General features: G+C 32.8%; 2 protein-coding genes across 2 annotated transcripts; one reads left to right on the top strand and one right to left on the bottom strand.

Moving 5' to 3' along the window:
• Positions 1–2689: 2689 nt before the first annotated feature.
• On the bottom strand, positions 2690–5553 carry LOC128994942 (gastrula zinc finger protein XlCGF49.1-like). Its single transcript, XM_054419788.1, has 2 exons — positions 5477–5553; positions 2690–4533 (listed from the first exon to the last, which is right to left on the bottom strand). Exon 2 carries the CDS (start codon positions 4470–4472, stop codon positions 3708–3710), a length of 765 nt encoding a protein of 254 aa, XP_054275763.1. The 5' UTR covers positions 4473–4533; positions 5477–5553; the 3' UTR covers positions 2690–3707.
• Positions 5554–7189: 1636 nt separating this feature from the next.
• On the top strand, positions 7190–10899 carry LOC128995138 (multifunctional methyltransferase subunit TRM112-like protein). The gene is made up of 4 exons (XM_054420049.1): positions 7190–7370; positions 8357–8458; positions 9057–9149; positions 10574–10899. Exons 1-4 carry the CDS (start codon positions 7293–7295, stop codon positions 10673–10675), a joined length of 375 nt encoding a protein of 124 aa, XP_054276024.1. The 5' UTR covers positions 7190–7292; the 3' UTR covers positions 10676–10899.
• The last annotated feature ends 7978 nt before the right edge of the window (positions 10900–18877 follow it).

Raw genomic sequence — 18877 nt, 5'->3', positions numbered from 1 at the left:
TAGTTAACAGCCGAGCTTATATAGTCAACAACAATTCAGACGCAATAAATTGACAACACCCTTGCAAACCTGCAGACTAAGCTAAATTTCATTTGAATCATTTCAATTAAATCAATTTAAATCATTAGGTTTAACAAGTAACAAGGTTTGCTGCTACAGGGAGCGTAATTTGTAGTAAAATATAATTAGCTTAGTATAAAATAAATCAATTTGCCAAGTTTCATAAAAATATACCCATAAACAAGCAAACTACACCATTTTACAATATTCTCCATAAGAATAACATGGGAATTTAAAATTTAATTTTTTTTAATTTTCTCTGTAACCAATAAGTAATAACTGTACAAAAACATTTTGTTAAACTGAATTATTTGTTTTTTTAGCTCTTTAAAATGGTCTAGAGAGAAATTCGGGAATTTTGTGTTTTGAGGGTCAAAAATGGGAAAACCCCATTTTTACCACATAAAACCTCCCGTAAAACCCTGTTTCCATGGTCCGATCAAGCTGGTTCACATACTCATTCAAGTTTATCCTGCCATACACATTCAAACCAAATTTCATCAAAATCAGACAAAAATTAAAAATTACTCAAGCTATCACATTCACAGACACATATTAATCAATATAATTAAAAAAAATAATAATAAATCAATATTATAAAATAAAAATAAACAATATAATGTATAATAATAAATAACATTTTGAACGGATGGTGTTTTTGGGCTCATGAGGACATCAAAATAAGAAAGTAAATCGGTCCTAGACCTATAGGGAAATTCGCTAAAACATGTAGAATCTGTGTCTGTTATATAATGAGGAACATTAAAAAAATCATGTTGGGAAACCTAATTCAAGGAAAAATATAGTCGAGTGAAAATTTAAAAACGTACGTTTTCAGCAAAAGCACTTTGCAAATTCTTTTCCCCTTTTTTCAAAACTTTTATTATTATTTTTATTTCATTAACATTTGAAGTTTCATAAAATGTCCATGGTAACGCAATATCTTTGGTAGTTTCTTTTTAAAATAGCATCTTTAGTGGAAAAACACAAAATCCTGTCACGACCATAACGTACGTTTAAATGAATATTAAAAATAGTTAATATTATTTTTATAACTACCTATATAAACTTATTTACTTTTATGACCATTATACAATAAATAGGTCACTGAGCTTTTGGTATATTTGGTCTTTCTAGAAAAAAATAAAAAAACTCAAAAAATTGAAAAAAGCCAATAAAATCTTTTTAAGTTTGTATAACTCCGAAAAAACTTACCTGAGACCCGAAAAATCGTTATGTTTGTCTAGAGGTGTGCTTCTTTTGTGTATACAACTTTTTTTAAATGAATATTAAAAATAGTTAATATTATTTTTATAACTATATAAACTTATTTACTTTTATGACCATTATACAATAAATAGGTCACTGAGCTTTTGGTATATTTGGTCTTTCTAGAAAAAAATAAAAAAACTCAAAAAATTGAAAAAAGCCAATAAAATCTTTTTAAGTTTGTATAACTCCGAAAAAACTTACCTGAGACCCGAAAAATCGTTATGTTTGTCTAGAGGTGTGCTTCTTTTGTGTATAAAACATTGAAATATGACGATATTTTAATTTTTGAAATTTTTATGATAGAAATCATAAACGTGATGGTCAGGGACAAGCGGTACGGTCGTGAATTGTCTGGAATAATCTAAATCGTTCTAAACAATCCTTCAATTATCCTGTTAGTTATAATAAAAATATGTGTTTCAATTGAACTTAACTGTTCAATTTACAATTATATTAAAGTTATTGTCACAACCAAACACACTATAATCCATAAGGCTGGATTGGTCGTGAAAAAACTCGCGATGGTCGTGAAACTTTGGTCGTGAAATTACGTGTAATTTGGCTCTGTTCTGGCGGTAGCCCTGCACCTCATGTTCGAGGATACAAAGTGGACTTCTAGGTTAATCTAGCAATTGAAATATCTTATAAACAAAAATTAACACCATGTCTACTTCATCGAATGACTACGTACGGTCATGGACACACCAAAATTACAAAAAACACAATCTTTCCTTTATTAATCTTGTAATTCCTCCTTTCAACTCAAAACGACCGGCACTACAATCCTGACGTACACCCCGAACTAGTCTCTAAAACCAACTGACTCCATCGACGCCAGGCTTGCCACTGTCGTGCTCCAAAGTTGAAAATTTTTCCCAAATGGTCGTGACGCCAAATCGAGGGACAGACTTATTTTGTCATGGTAGTCAGTTTGTAATGACAATAAAATTATAATATGCTCCTTTTTTGTAAGTTTAATAACCATTGATGACATAAAAATATGGCTTTATATATTTCGGCATGAATAATTAGTCTAAAAACAGTGTGAAAGTTGGAAAATGCACCCTAGGGACACGTCATGGTCGTGAATTTCGAGACTTTAAAAATACGAAAAAAATACCTAGAACCTATTTAAAACCAAATAAATGTGGGTAACATGTTGCCCCCGTCCCAAAAAATATTAAAACACATAATAATAAACTACAAATCCAGTATCTACGAAGTAAAAGGCCAGGGACATGAAAACGTACGTTTTTAAATTTTCACTCAGTCATAACTTTTTTGGAAAAATTATTTTTTCAACCAAGAAAACTTTTTATTGGTGGAATGTAATCTTTGGAACATCCATTCAACAAATTATTCTTTGTAAAAGAATGCAAGAGATCATATATTAAAACAATTCTATATTACAGACCATAGATACATTTTTTACTCGGATTAATAGGAAACATTGTATCGGTAACAATATACACATATGTGTTTGGATGAATACAGTATACAACTTGGTTGGCTGTGGTTTAAGATTATCTACCTTTTCTTAGAAATATATTAAATAAAAGGTTTGGTTTTAATGGTAACACAAACTGACTAGAACTGTAAATCTATTCCAATTTCAAGTACAAGTATTGGCTCGGAAACTACACAACTAACTAACCATGATGAATGAAATAACTGAAATCTATTGTTTGACATAATTAAAATATAAAAATCACTAAAATCTAAAATAGACTAGATTGAAACTGGTCATCATTCGTAAATAATTGAGAATCTTGTAATGACTAAAACTCATTCAAGTAATATAACAGTGGTAATACTATGTACATATATGTTAGGTACACAATTTATCTCTAGCATATATACCATACCTGGTGTAGTATTCCACTATTATACTTCCCTCTCATTTTGATAGATTTTTCTAAATCTTCTTTAATCTAACAAAAACCAAACGTTTTAACACGTATCTCCTCAATACCTTTTTTTAATGCTAAATCTGATATATTATGTAACAAAATTGTCACCTATGACACTATACCCCTACATAATATACCAACGGTAAAAATAAATAAAACAGAAGGTATTATAACCCGACATTATAAAATATACATATCTTTTCTTTGATGAGTTAAGTAATAATAGACAGACGATCATTGGACTAGAACTTACTTACACATTCTCATAAAAATAACAAAACTGCCGAGATTTTAAAATCGTCATTTTGTGGTCTATGGTAACCCAATCAATATAAACTTAAAACTACCCAACAGTTATACTCACAATTAACAAGAACATTTATTCCGCTTGAAATGCCTACTCTGTAAAACATTAAACTCTTAAATTTTGGAGAATAGATCCTAAGGATAACACAACCTTCATTGTTATTTTGTATGGCTCAATTCATGACTTTTCAAGTCGTTCAAGGTTTTACATGTAAACACACATAGTTCACAGTGATAAGGGAGTTCTTTTGGGTGAGTCTTCAAATGCAAACGAAGCCGATAGCGCTGTGAACACCGGTAATCACAATACGGGCAACAAATAGGTCGTTCCCCTGTGTGCCTCACAAGGTGGTTCAACAAATGAGTCCTCTCCTTAAAACTGCTGTCACAAAACGAGCATGTGTATGGTCGCTCTCCTGTGTGCGTTTTCATGTGTATCAGAAGGCTAGTTCTGTGGCCGAACCCTTTTCCACAAATATCACACTTCAGGGGTCTTTCTGTTTCATGTGTAATCTGATGAATCTTCAAGTAAGATCTTCTTGATGCAGAAAAATCACAAATGGCACATTTGAAGGGTTTCTCCTTAGTATGTAGTCCACGGATGTGAATCGTTATTTGGTTCTTCCTTGAGGACCTATAGTCACAGTGCGGACATGCATAGGGCCGTTCGCCTGTATGGGTCATTTCATGTACTCTGATTATGCTTGATTTAGCAGCTTTGTAATCACAGTAGGAGCATTTGAACTTGTTATCTATAGGTTTCTGTTTTTTGGGCTTGCTTTCAGTCACAATGTACTCTTCAGATTCAACTAACGAAACTTCCAAACAGTTCTCATCAATTATAAAGTCATTAAGCTCTTTCGGAGAAGAATTTTTGGTCAAATCAATGGCTTCACTACAAACGTCTGGTTCATCAAAAAGCATTTCTTAAGGAAGGTGCGATTCAAGCCAATGTCACTGTAATTTTCTTGATCATGATTGTTCCCTAAAATCAGAAAGTAATAGATAAAACTAAGAAAATTAAATAGAATTCTTAAACAAAGTAATTACATTAATGAGTTGAAAGACAATCTGAGTATTTGCATTGGCATTAGACATAATGAAAAAGTGAGTCACATAAAATAGTTAACATAGTACCAGTATTTATCATAAAAACATGTATAAGCAATTAAAAGACAAAATTTATCATAGATGTTGTTGATTTAATAAGTGTTTAGTAGTTAAAGTTTTACTTTTGTCTAACTCTTTGAAGGCTAAATTCAATTGTTAACTCATAAATAAATATATTTTGTAAAAGAAGAAAAATACATTAGTAGGCCCTGTCTATGCCTCTCACCTGTATAAAGAACCTACTGTATGAGTGGCTAATATAAGCACTTGACTAGACTATGTTAGGGTGTTAAACAATTTGATGCAGGGTATGGACATTTAAAAATAGAAGTACGTAGATATAGCCTACATTTTTGTATTTTTGCTCTGTAGAAAGGACACCCAACCACTAGCAAATTCAGCTTTGGCTTATTTTGATATTTAAAATAAACTGCAGTTCCGTACAGAACTTTCTGTTGCATAAAAATTGATGAGTGAAGCACCTATCTGCGTGATCATTTTCATTTTTGGTTTAATCCCAGTTCTTTGCCTTAAAAATAAGCTCTAAAATCATTCTACCTAGCTATCTATCAGAATACCTAGCTTATTATTTTTGTTGATTGTTGCTGACCTAACCTTACTGTCCTAAACATATTCTTTAGAGGCCTACAGGTAAATGAGGCTAAACTTTATTTTAAAAAATCGACACAAAACTAACTACACCACCACCCCCTAGATGGTAACATAGATATTTAATTATATATTTAACCTAATAGTATGTGAAACTATGATTAATGCAATTTTCAGCCTTTATAAGCTTTTAGAGTCAATTATCTTACCTTTAATTTAACTTAAATGTATGAAACGATGAAACCTATAAGGTTTGTTGAACCCTGAAGAAATTATTAAAGTTCATCAAAACAATCAGTTAAGTTACAGTATGTAGTAACAATTTGAAGGCATAAGTGTATTCTGTCATCAAATCGAAAGGATTAGAAGTTTTGCATTGATATCAACTCTAAGCTATAAAGTTAATAATTCTAGTACCGAAAAGGCATTTTCTTACATTTCTTGACGATGTTTACACACTGACATTCTCGTTTGACAGCTAACAGCAGACGACTAACGTGAAGCTAAAAAACATTCTCGCTCAGCTGGACATATCGCGGCCATCTAAAAACACAGAGTAGTATATGTAGCATTATTGTCCCTTCTTCTATTATAGTCAATATGTGAGTTATATAATTCATAACCCACAACTTAAACATACTACCATAGACTAACCAACGTTTTATCTATGATACTACCTAGTCAATGTGTCAAAATGGCCATAAATTTCCTGCGATGTAGTAGTTAATGATAATGCCTCACTAACTCAATTACAATCATTATACACATAACTTTTAAAAATAAATCACAAAAACTGTTTATGAACTTCAACGATTAATTAATCAACTATGACTAAAAAAAACTCTAAACAAAATGTACTTGTGTTGATTAGTCTATGATATTATCATGGACTAAGCAACACAAATGTTGCTCTGATCCTGCCATAGATTTAAGTTAGTTGTTAAGTTTTCTGTTAAAATGCATGTTGTTACCACATAGGCTTCTTGTCATTGTAAATTGGTGATTTATGCCGTTGGAATAAATAAATAAATAAACACAGGTATAGACTTCTCATACTATTGTAAATTTTCAAGCTAGTTTTATTTTCCTACAGTTACCTAACAATGTACATGTTCTCTCACTGATTTGAGAAAGCAAAGTGGCCAATTCGCTCATCAGTTACTTTGTCTCACTCCAGATTTGCAACATGAAGGCACGAAATAGTGGGCGCGTAACATGCAGGCAACGTCGTATGCGCGCGAAATACGTTGGCAGCACTGGGTGTAAACATGTGTAAATCAGCTGGTCAGCTGTTGTACTGTTGTAATTTGTCACTTCACATGAAATGTTATATTAAAAGTTCACTTCTGTGTAAAAATAGGTTATGTTTCTTCACCAATTTATTTGTTTTATGGTAACTGTAGGAAAAGTATAATGTGCAACTCGAGTTCAAAGTACAATTGCCTCACTCGAGAAACCATTCCTCACTCGCCTACGGCTCGTGAGTAAGGATTTCTCTCGAGTGAGTCAATTGCTCACTTTTCCCACTAGTTGCACAAATAACTACTATATTGTAGTTATTTGTATAGTAGTACTGGTATTGTCTAGTTGACAGTTGACAAAATTAAATTTCTATTATTTAAGGGTTATTTTTATGACTGTGCTCTTCCGTTTGGTTTATATAACTAGGGAACGAACTATCGTTTATGATTACATCGGTTTATAAACGAGGTTTTAAATGACATCTAACAGTGCACCACAAAAAACTAACAATAAAATTGCCGTTGGTCCTTAAGGATGAGTAATCTACCAAGGTATGTTATGTTTAATCTATGATTTTAGCCAGATTCTATCTTTGGCATCTTTTTCTTCTTCTTCTTTTCTATCTCATTCTCTGATTATCTTCTCTAGTTCTCTTCTGCTTCTCTTCTCTTACATTTTGTTTATCTATGGTGGTCTGTCTGCTGGCCATATTTTCAAAGTAATTTATGAACGTTTTGAATAGTGTTTATAGCATAACTATTTAAGTTGAACTAGAAATTCAAGATGAAGTTACTAACTCATAACATGCTTACTTCGAAATGTATTAAAGGTGTAAATGTTGGATATCCTTTGACAATAGCGGTAAGAACATGCACTTTTTTAGGTTAGATTTTTAACATGGTCTTGGTTAGCCTAGTCTTTTTAATATCTCCTCTTTTTGTTTACTTTTTGATGATAGCACATAATTATGAACATCCTCATAATCCTAACAGAAATATTACTTCAAAGGCATCATGATTTTATACTCAAATCTCCTCTGTACAGTAGGCCTACCCAATAAGTTGCACCCCCACACACATGATGGAGAGTAAAGAAAGGGGGTACTCTTCCATATCTGTTGGCACAAACAACCTAATGAAAATATCGATCGGTATATCGATTATTTGATTTATCGTTTGGTTAGTTATGTAGGGCCTAAGGTTAACCTAACTAACCAAACGATATATCGAATTAAACAATCGAATAATCAATATTACTCATTCGGTTGTTTGTGCCAACAGATATGGAAGTGTACCCAAGAAAGGCACCAATTTACTTAGATGAGCATCGCCAGGCCAACCATCGATGTACCGATAACATCATAACATCTGTAACCTAACTTACCATCGATGTAACTTAAAACATCGAACATCGATTGGAAAACTTGAATGTTTTGAAAACATCGACTAACTTATAGATGCTTATCCCTACACCAGTTTTAGGGTGCGGTGAGGAAAGAGAATGCTAGTAGGAATGAGCATCAATAGGTCAGCTGTCGATGTTCAACCATCTATATTTATCATCGATGGTAACATTGATATAATTCGATATAATCTAGGCCTAATATCACCAATATTATTACACCAATATCATTGCTGAAAAAATATTGATGTTTTCAGGTGAAAAACTATTAAGTAGTGCTACTTAAGAATTTAGCGTTAAGTTAATGTACTTTAATTATAGGCTAAATATTTAGACTCAAGTTTTACAATAACTATGAAACAAGTCTTCAGCTGTAAGCCTACCTTTAAAATAGCTGCCAGCAGCCACAAAGAACACAGAGAATAAAACATTTATTTTTTTTTAAGGCCAAAGATGTGAAGGTATCAGAGCTGGACTTCAATCAAGAGTTTGTTGCAAGAATCATCCCCAAAATCGATTGGAACACACTCTACAATGCAGCTGAAGGTGTAAGTAGGTCTATTGGTTTGGTTTTTGAAGATTTTCTTATGATTATCTAGTTGAATTTTTTATTTTAAAATTGTGTCAGTAGACCTAGGATTTCTTGCTTTAAAGGTTAGTTAGAAATAAGTTTCAGCTTTGATGTTGAAATTTTTTCCAGACCATCAAGATTGATTCTATTAAGGTACCTACCTATGTTAACACTGTATACAGGTATACAAATAAAAATATCACAATTTGAACTAACCATTTTCTTTAACAATTTCTATAAACACAGGTAAAAACCGATGGAGAAGTAGAATTAATATGTAAAACAATATTGGATTACATTTTAAAGTGTATCCTTGAAAAATCTCAAACTCAAAACATCACTTACCATGAATATTGGTACTGCATGCTGTGTGTTGTTATTAGGTAGGCTACTAGCATTCCCACAGGACCTATTGTATTTATTACTGATTGATATAATAAATCTCATGAATCTCTCTTGAACACTACAAACACTGTTCCCCAACGCTGTTGTCTGTCTCCTAAAAAAATGTGGACTTAAAAATTGACCATAACTTTTTACTTGAGAAATATTTTCATCGGATTTATTTCTTTCAGTTGGGCCATGCTGGAGATTTACCAAAAAGTATCATTGATGATTATGAAAACAATGAAGAGTTTTTGAAGAAAGTTCACCATGTTTTGCTTGAGGTAAACTTATGCATACCGGTACCGGTAGGCCTACCTATATAAAATTTGACCTAGTTGAGGTTCTCTGATAAATGTATAAATCCGGCCTTGGATAAATTGTATACAACCTTTGACAACAACTTCTGTATCCAATAGTCAATGATACAACTTTACTAGTGATGGGTTGCTTCCAAAATTTCTGTTTCAGGATAGGCTATCTGCATATTTTGTGGTCTTTGTCAGATTTTTTATAACCAGAGATGCCTTGGTTGGTTAGGATTTAGACCATGTTTAAGTTTAAGTAGGCTATAGTTCTTAAGGCAATATTGGATGGTTAACAACCTATCGATATTAATAAATGAAAATTTAGAGCCATAGCTACATTAGAATCTCGATTATCCAACCTAAACCGGCCGCAGCAAGGTTGGATAAGCGAAAAGGTCGGATAACACGGAAAATGACAAAAACAATGTTCGCTCTGGAGCTGTGACCGTGGGATGTGTTGACGATCGCGTCGAGAGCGTTGGTTATGTTGACGATTTTTTCGTGACTGCGGGCAATGTTCGCGCTGGCGCTGTGACCGCAGGATGTGTTGATGATCGGGCCGAGAGCATTGGAAATGTTGACCAAATTGTTCCGTGGTCGCGGGAGATTTTCAAGATGACACCGTGCCCAGGAAGGCTGGATAACCGAGACTCCTACTGTAGTTTTAGATATTTTCCATTGTAGAATGTACAAAAATGGTTGTCTTAATTGTTATTAATTAATTATGTATTAGCATTTATGCAATGGTCGTTAATAGTTTTACTGCTGACATGTTTTGTTGCAATGCACCATAAACAAAACATCAAAATTCAACACAAGATTCAGAACATATTCAAAACTTGAGATATTTACACAAAATATTGACTTAATTTGGACTACTGACAGGGTAAGCCTAAAAAGGCAAATATAGGTAGTCCAGGGGCTATCAGAATTGAATATTAATGATTGAGTAAAAATGTTACTTAGACAGATTGAATTGTCATATTTACAAGGGTTTTAGTTCTTCACATACAAAACATGGCTTAATTCCTGTGTTTTAAACTATAATACTTTTTCATATTATCTGTTAACTTCTAGTCGTCTTGATTATATCCTCGTTATATCTCGAGAATATCCAAAAATCAAGTCTCGCAATCCGGCCCTGTCCATTAATGGCCTAAATGTAGGGCTACCTACTAATATTTTACAAAATACCTCTGTATTTTGAACTGATATGTAGTTGCAGTATTGATTAAACTGAAATCATTTTTTATAAATCTACAGCTAAGAGATCATCTAATTGTATACAAAGTGGTGAACTCTTTATATTTTAGAGCGGCTTAAAGTCCTATAATTCCAAAACCAAAATAAAATTGATTTACACAACTATTTGAAACCAATTTACATTTTTATGACCACAGGTGGAGGTTATAAACGGAGAGCTTATTTGTCCTGAAACTGGTAGGAAGTTTCCAATAAATTCCGGAATCCCGAACATGTTGCTGAATGAAGACGAAGTATGACCTCCGGCTCCTCTGCCTTTTGCGCAGTCATGAATTCAACTGATTCATGAACTCTACAAACTCATGAACTCAAAAAGATTGTGAATAGAGTGTAGTGATTTGGGTGATGTGTATATAATTTACAATTTTTGTTATGATTTAGATAAATAGGCTATTAGTTTTTATCCAGACTTACCGTATCGGTATTTAGTTTGGAAACAAATAAGATTCTGTTTATGATTTGATTTTAATTTTATTTTTTACCTTCTTAAGTAGCTTATACATCTCAGCGTTAATTTTTGGAGTGTGTAACTTTTTAAAGATCTTTGTTTACTAATTTTGACAGAAAACATGAAAGGTAAGTTTGAGGTTCCCATTATATTTCATGGACTTCTCAAATAATAGTAGTTTCTTAACGATTGCGCAGAGATGATCTTTAAGACATGAAGGCTCGTACCAATAAAACTTCTACGAGTGTCTTAAAGGCTAATTAGCCTACGCGAGTTGAGTACACTACTTTACCTACGTCTCTGAATGACTAACAATCACTACTCATAATGTCTATGAGAGGTTATGTTTTTGTTAAAAACTTCTCATTGCCACTGATTTTGCGACTTATTGTCCCAATTACTAACTCATTGGGAGTGAGCTGGTATAGTGGTTAGAGCGTGGGACTTTGGTCCTGATTTCAAATCTCGCTAAATCAACAATGGATTTTATCTAAGTGATAATGCTGCAACCCCTAGGTCTAGCCTGAAGTAATGTGAAAACATTCCCAAGCTCGTACCTAGCGTTCAATAATAATAAAAAAAAACCCCACTAATTGTATGTATAATCAATCAAGTTGGCCTTAACAGCTGATAAGTTTATGTCCAAATCATTACAATTTTACTTCTTTTCTCTCAATCCTTGAACCCTATTGGTCCAAACACGTAGGCCTGCTGTAAAGTAACAAAACAATGCTGTTAGGTAAGTCAACAATACTGTAAAGTGAATCTTTTCAATTCTAAGAACTGAATTGAAAAGGCTAGTTGAAAAAAACAGTCTTAGGTAAAATATATAAATGCACACCAGTTATATTAATTAAAACATCATAATCTTCAGGGTCCAGCCAAAGTACACTAAGTTAGCAATGTGACTAGCCCTGAACTTCATAAATAGTGTTTTTAAGGAGTATCAATCCAGTTAAACAATTTAATGCTCTTTTAACGACAAAATTGTAGGCCTATAACTAACTTGAGTAATTGAATAAGTTTTACTTATTAATGTTCTAATACTATCAAATAACTCAGGATGATTTGAAATGCCTTTGTTACTCTCGACCTATAACTATTTTTTCTGGAAGGTAAAAAAATATAATTCAATTAACGGTAGTAAAACAAAATATATTTACAATTTAACCTAAAAACGTATTACGGTTACATGATATGTTGCAGCAAAATAAATTTCAATAGACCTACTCATAAATTATATAAATTCAAATTTTTTACTAAAATATTAGCCTACTGATCAGTTAAGTCCAATACAAATATTATAGTAAAATAGTTTAGTGTACAATATTATTGAACATGTATATATACATTTACAGGCAAGTTATATACTTACAGAGAATATGTACATTCTTACAACATTAACTGATCATTAATATGTATATTGATTATGACTAGTTCTACATTCATACTATAACATCCAGAATCAAACATTTTTGGCTCATTAGATAATTTTTTAATTGTTTACTTAAACTAATGTCAATATTGTTTTAAATATATAAAACTAACCACGTGCTAATAAAACTAAACCCTGTCCCCTATCCAAATCATTCCTAAGTAGTACAAATAAAAAATATTCACTAATATTTTTGGTGCATTGACTTTAACTAATCCTGTGATGTATATAAAAAAATCTCACGTTTTTCAATAAAAGAATACAAGTATATGGAACATAATATCAATGCTATCCACATAAGACAAAGTATACACTATCTTCTAGCACAAACATAAAAGACAATTTGTATTCTCATTCTCATAAGACCATTTGCCATCTAGAAGCAATATCCAAATATCAAATGGTTGGAACATTGTATTTATTTTTAATTTCTGTTTCTTTTGGCAAAGGTTCTTTTTTTAATTTTGCTTTGTAGCCAAGGCAATGGTAGCACATATATACATTCGGTACCAATTAGAGTAAAATATAATCCAAACCCATTATAAATGATGTGTGTTGTGTTCATTGAAAAACATTTGATATAATAAAAAAAAAAAACTGTTAGTAAGAATTTGTGAAAAAAGTAGTTATTTTTATCCCTTAGGTACGAAAGAACCAGCCGGAATCAAGGACTTGGTTAATTTCCTCAGTTGTAAAAATAGTTGAATACCACAGTAACAGCTTGGCTTTAACTCGGTTAGATTTGAGCTTGTGTGGAAAAGTCTCTTTAAAGCCACATTTACACGAAGCCAGTTGCTGGGTACATTACCTGCTTCAAGTTATTTGAAATACAGGGTGTTTTTAAAAGAATGCCGGGATTTTAAATGATAATTGCTTGGGTACTTACTATTCAAGGTAACTAAACGTTTTATATGTCAAATTGAAGCTTAAATAACTAAGTTTTGTTTCCCGAGTGGCAAGGAAGGAAACTTTTCCTTGGCCTGCGCAAAACAGGAACGCGGTGCTAGGCCGCTATTGTGACTCATACGCTTGACGCCAGTCGCCAGTACGACATTTACGGCACAACGGTTTGCAGAGATTATCTACATTGCTAAATTAAACTAAATTAATTAAATTTAAAGCTGGTTTAATGAGTTTTGAGACACAATAGCGTTTTGAAAAGACATTCACCTGGCCGGCTAAAAACAACGATCACTTAGTCGAAGAAATCCGACAATTCTGCATCAGAAGCCCGAAAAATTCGATTACCCCTCGAAGTCTTCAGCTGAACAAACCTAAATAGTTCACGTTATGATGTTATCTGTAAAAGAAAGAGTCTTTGTGCCTAAAAAGATCTAGCTAAGACATCAGATAAACCCGCCGATCGCCTTAAGCGTACAGACATTGCCAGTTTTACGCTCATATAAGATTGATGAAAATATGAATTTGATTAAATCATTCTGAATCGTATGAAAGAAAGGGGAAATCTTTGTTCTTTCCCCTTCAATTTGACGTTTAAATCGTTTAATTATCTTGATTAGTTCCCGAGCAACAACCGTTTAAAATCCCGGCATTCTTTTAAAAACACCCTGTACAATAGAGGCAAGAGTAACCTGCCTGCTCTACTGGCCTTGTGTAAACACGGCTTTAGGACCAAGTGATGAAATGTAGGCATACTATTAACTAAATGTGTACTAAAGAATACAAAACATTCTTAGGTGTGTGTGTGTTTTACATAAACAATACATACCTAACATATTTGATCAAATTGACAGTATGACATCAGAAACAGATACACATTTCCTGGGAAGAAAATAATTGATTCATTCTAGTTTTCAGATTATTTTATAAATATCTTTGTAAAACAAGATTGGTTTGAGATATATTTGACAACAACAAAACATTAGAATTCTAAGTTATAAAAGGAAGGTTGTTTGAGGGAACCTATGTTTTTATGTAAATAAATCACAGACTAAAAGTTATAATACGGGAATGTTGCTGAAAGTCAACAGTCCCGGAAGATCAAATAATTTATACCTGTGCCGCTAGGTCAAAAACTACAATGTTTGCAGTGTCTGTAGATCAAAAGTCCCAGTAAGTCAAATAGTACAGTCCGAGCTAAAAACGTGGTCTATGTTAAAGCAATTGACTTATTGGGAATTTGACCTAATGCAACAGCAGTTTTAATATAACGAAATACGGTAAAATACAAGTTCAGTTTCGCTGAGTCAACAGTGCCGGAAGATCAAAAGCAATAAAAGTGAACGTCGATTCAGTGTAAAGTAGACCTCCTGCAACGCTTACTACACCAACAAAACTTGCTTTTAGTTACTTCGTGTTTTGTCATAATTAGAATAGAGCTAAAATTATCATATTTGGTACATAGCTTATCTATTAATGCTTCTTGCCAACTGTTTGGTCAACACTGTACATAGGTATAGTTTATGTAATAAAAAGCCTTTCGTCAAAATGTGTGGCATAAAATACACGCAAGGACGATCTGAAAATTTCTGGTTATTATATGAGTTTGTAAAGGGAGATCCATTTAATTTTAGAACTATTTTATAAGTTATAATGTAGTCTACACATAAACTGTGTAAATGTATTACGCCTCGGAAGGGTTGAAACCTAACCTGTCCAAACTATCATATATATTATTAAAACGTAAATATGGTTTTTTCACATTCTGAATCAACCAGTCGACGGATTTTCATTATTTTTGTGTTGAAAGAAAGATAATTTTGAGAACTAGGGAATGTCAAAGCCATAATTATAATTAAGGGTCCCAGTTTTTTAGAAATTAAAGTTTTAATTTTTTTAAAGTCTAGCAGCCGACGCTAACCTTCTAAGCCAGCTTTTAGTACAATATAATTTGCTTAGCATAACAGCTGTAAACATTCAGCATTTGTGACACAAATTCAGCATTTGGAAACAAATTTAAAGACATATTTAGAGTTGACTTATTTATACTATGTGTAATGCTGACCATTGATACATTCAATTCCTAGGTATGAGGATGGCAGATTATTTAAATTTGCATAGAAAAATAGTAGGATGTTCAAATTATTTTTTAAAGGAATCTTTGTAATCATCGATTTGTTTTAGTCCCATATAATTTGTTTTAACTAACAGCTGGTTGAATGTAATATTGTTCTATATAACTATTAGGTTTTTGGCGAATTTCCCATATAGGGAATAAGCTATTACCGTAGTACTTATGGTAACACCTGGACCCGGGACCGATTTAATTTTTCGTTTTGAGGTCCCTATAGGCCAAAAACACCATCCGTTCAAATTCATATATACAGGGTGATCAACTCAAGGAGGCCACCATTGGGAAATCGGAAACGGTAAGAATTAAAGCAAACTTTAAATGGGGGACATTCCTTTATTTATTGTGGCAGTTAAAAATATGATTTTAGTTTTTTTATCATGTTTTCGGATAGAATATGCAATTTAAAAACTTTTTTTAGCCTTGACACTTTTTCGATAAACCCACTCGTTTAGGAGTACAGCCTATGGAAAAATGACTTCCGGTGTACATTTTACATCATGTAGCTCCTAAACGAGTAAGTTTAGAGCAAAATTGCAAGAAGTAAATTAGTCTTAGAATTGCATCTTCATTCCTTAAAGACTATAAAATAAAAAGTTTTCCACTTTTCAAGTTTGCCGCCATTTTTTTAAATAATATAATTTATATTTTTAATTAATTTTATGGTCTTTTTGGAATGTGGATGCAATTGTAAGACTTTTTTACTCCTCGTATTTTTGCTTTAAACTTACTTGTTTAGGAGCTACGTGATTTAATATGTACACCGGAAGTCATTTTTCCATAGGCTGTAACTCCTAAACGAGTGGGTTTATCGAAAAAATGTCAAGGATAAAAAAGTTTTAAAATTGCCTATTATGTCCGAAAATAAAATATAGGGTGTTCGATAAGAAATTTCAAATTTGGCCGCCATTTTGGAAAATGGCGGCTGAATTTCAAACGACTAAAATCATATTTTAAACTGCCACAAAAAATTAAGGAATGTCTTCCATTTTAAGTTTTCTCTAATTTTTACCGTTTCCGATATCCCAATGGTGGCCTCCTTGAGTTGATCACCCTGTATAGCCTATATTTATTTATTTATATATTTTTCCTGGGGGGAACCCCAAGACCCCCTCCTTTTTGGGGGGTATTCCATACCCCCCAGGCCCCCGGTGACCCCCCCCCCCAAATATATGTCTAGGAGCGCCCTTGTCTTCTTTACCTATAAAACACATGGGATACAGCCTTTTCTTCACTGATCACGTAATGCGTGATTTTCTATAAAGTGTTGGAAAAATAAAAGGTAAAATAGATAGAATAAAGGTGTACTGTATGTGGTTTACACACAAATATTCATCAAACTGTGTGATATTTTGTTATTGCAATGAACAATTTGGGAGTATCGTATTGTTTAAGTCGATGGAAAATCTCTGTTGATCCTGTTTTACAAGCAAACCAAAAATTTACATTAGTCACCACTCTATGCGACATATTCTAACCAGAAAATTGTAATCGTATGATTCTATAAGCATTGATAGGATTGCAAAGTACTTCTCAAACATTATTTCAAGGGTAATAACAGTCACAATTTCCGCCGACTTTAAAAGAGTCAACTAAACTACTATACTAATGGACACACAACTAAATGAAACAACTAATGGAACAACTCACGATGTACATATAACAGTTCGATATAAGCATTGAGTATACACGTCAGTGGATACGTGTATACCGTACCTAATGATATAAGCAACGGTTCTTGCAATTTATTGCTTATTGTTTTTTAGAGTTGTTTTCGGACTTACTCTGTTTTCGGACGTACTCACACTCGTATAGGGTTGTCCACGTTTGTCATTGATAATGTAGCCATGTTACATGGTTACACCAGTTGTCAAGAATATGGTTACAAGTTTTCCGTCTGTTTTTGAATAGCGATACATTTTTTCACATACTAAGAACCACCTGATTTCGTGCATTACATGTTCGTCTCAATTTTAATTGCTTTAGTAGGCATTATTTCGGTTGATGAGGACTTCAATCGGTCCTTTCAATGATAGCTCATGAAATATAGTACTTTGTCCATTAATTTTATTGTTTGGTAAAATGGATTAAATTATCCTGCAAACCCAAATAGAAATAGTAAATATAGTATTTGAAACAAATCAGTAACATGTTAATAATGTAACCTACATTATTTCCTTGAATTGCATAACAGCAATTAACTGGGCTGATCCTAATATAAATAAATCAATATGTTCTTCATAGGCATAACATGGGTTCATAACATGAGCCGCTGGGGCTGAGCCCAAGGGATTTAAAAATGTAAGGTTGGTTTGCAAATGTACGTGACACGCTCTTTCTAATGAGACATGAATGGTCAAAATCACCTAAGAAATTCGGAGGAGTTCAACGGAAAAATTTCGTGTTGGCGTTATACAGTATGGTTGAAAAGTCCTGGATTGGCTATATTTTTTTAACAATATAGATAAAGTAGTGAGACTTGGTATATCAATAATATAATAGCCATAAATATCTACTGTCTTAAGCTATTATCACTGTTTAATCCCTTAAGGGGGATGGACCACAAAGACTAAGACACAATTCTTATATAATTTTAATACTATTTTACCTGTTTTTGAAATGGCGACCATACAAATGTATGCATTTTAAGCCAAGTATGAATGGAGTAGAGTGTGTGATGAGTGGAGCGATCTTGTTGTCCTGTTAGTGACTAAGGCCGACGTAATCCTTAGACACAGCTGTTATAGTATATTTCGTACCTAGGGCCGAAAACCATTTCGGTCCGTGGTACGAACGCTATTTTTCACCACACTATACCCTATCACCACTATTCACCACAATAATAATGCACACTGATAGTCAACACAACTACAACTTTAAGGTTATGTGAAGAAATAATTTGAGGAATCAGAAAAAATAAAAATAAATAGTTGCTAGGCAATGTTGACAATAACACAATTCTATTGCAATGCTTTGGATTTTGATTGTGTATTTAAAATGCATTCATGTTTTAAGTAAGTAAGCGGACGGCTGATTTTGCGGCCCCGGCCTGTAAAAACCTGCTCGGTCCCCAAATTACGATGACAGCTGGCATGGCCAGCAAAACGTAACTTTCAGCCACCAATTAACGTATGTAATACAGCCAAAAACATCATAGTGTGGTGAAAATTAATAGTCCATACAGTCAATTAATAGCAGCAGAGGTCAAGTTTGGTAGGTATCAAATTAAAGGTTTTAATTATAAAAATACATTGCCGCAAACCCAAACTCAAACGATGATGATGATAATAATTTTAATGATGTAGCTAAAACGTATCGTTTGAAATTTAACAGCTGAAAATAAGTTAAATAGAAAAGGTTTTGGTTAAATCCATCAAATTGTTATTGGACACTAGTAAGTACTAGTGCACTTTTTTATATTGATTATATGATTATATTGATTTACTTTGGATTTTAAAAATGTGAACGTTTTATTTTATTAAAGATTTATGGTGATACGTAAATATTGTGGTGTAGTAAAGTATTTT

This window comes from Macrosteles quadrilineatus, unplaced genomic scaffold (genome assembly GCF_028750875.1).
Source record: "Macrosteles quadrilineatus isolate MER2022 unplaced genomic scaffold, UCM_ALF_1.0 Scaffold_5__1_contigs__length_97177068, whole genome shotgun sequence".
In the NCBI taxonomy this organism is placed as follows: domain Eukaryota; kingdom Metazoa; phylum Arthropoda; class Insecta; order Hemiptera; family Cicadellidae; genus Macrosteles; species Macrosteles quadrilineatus.
This window is presented reverse-complemented; position numbering and strand designations above follow the sequence as displayed.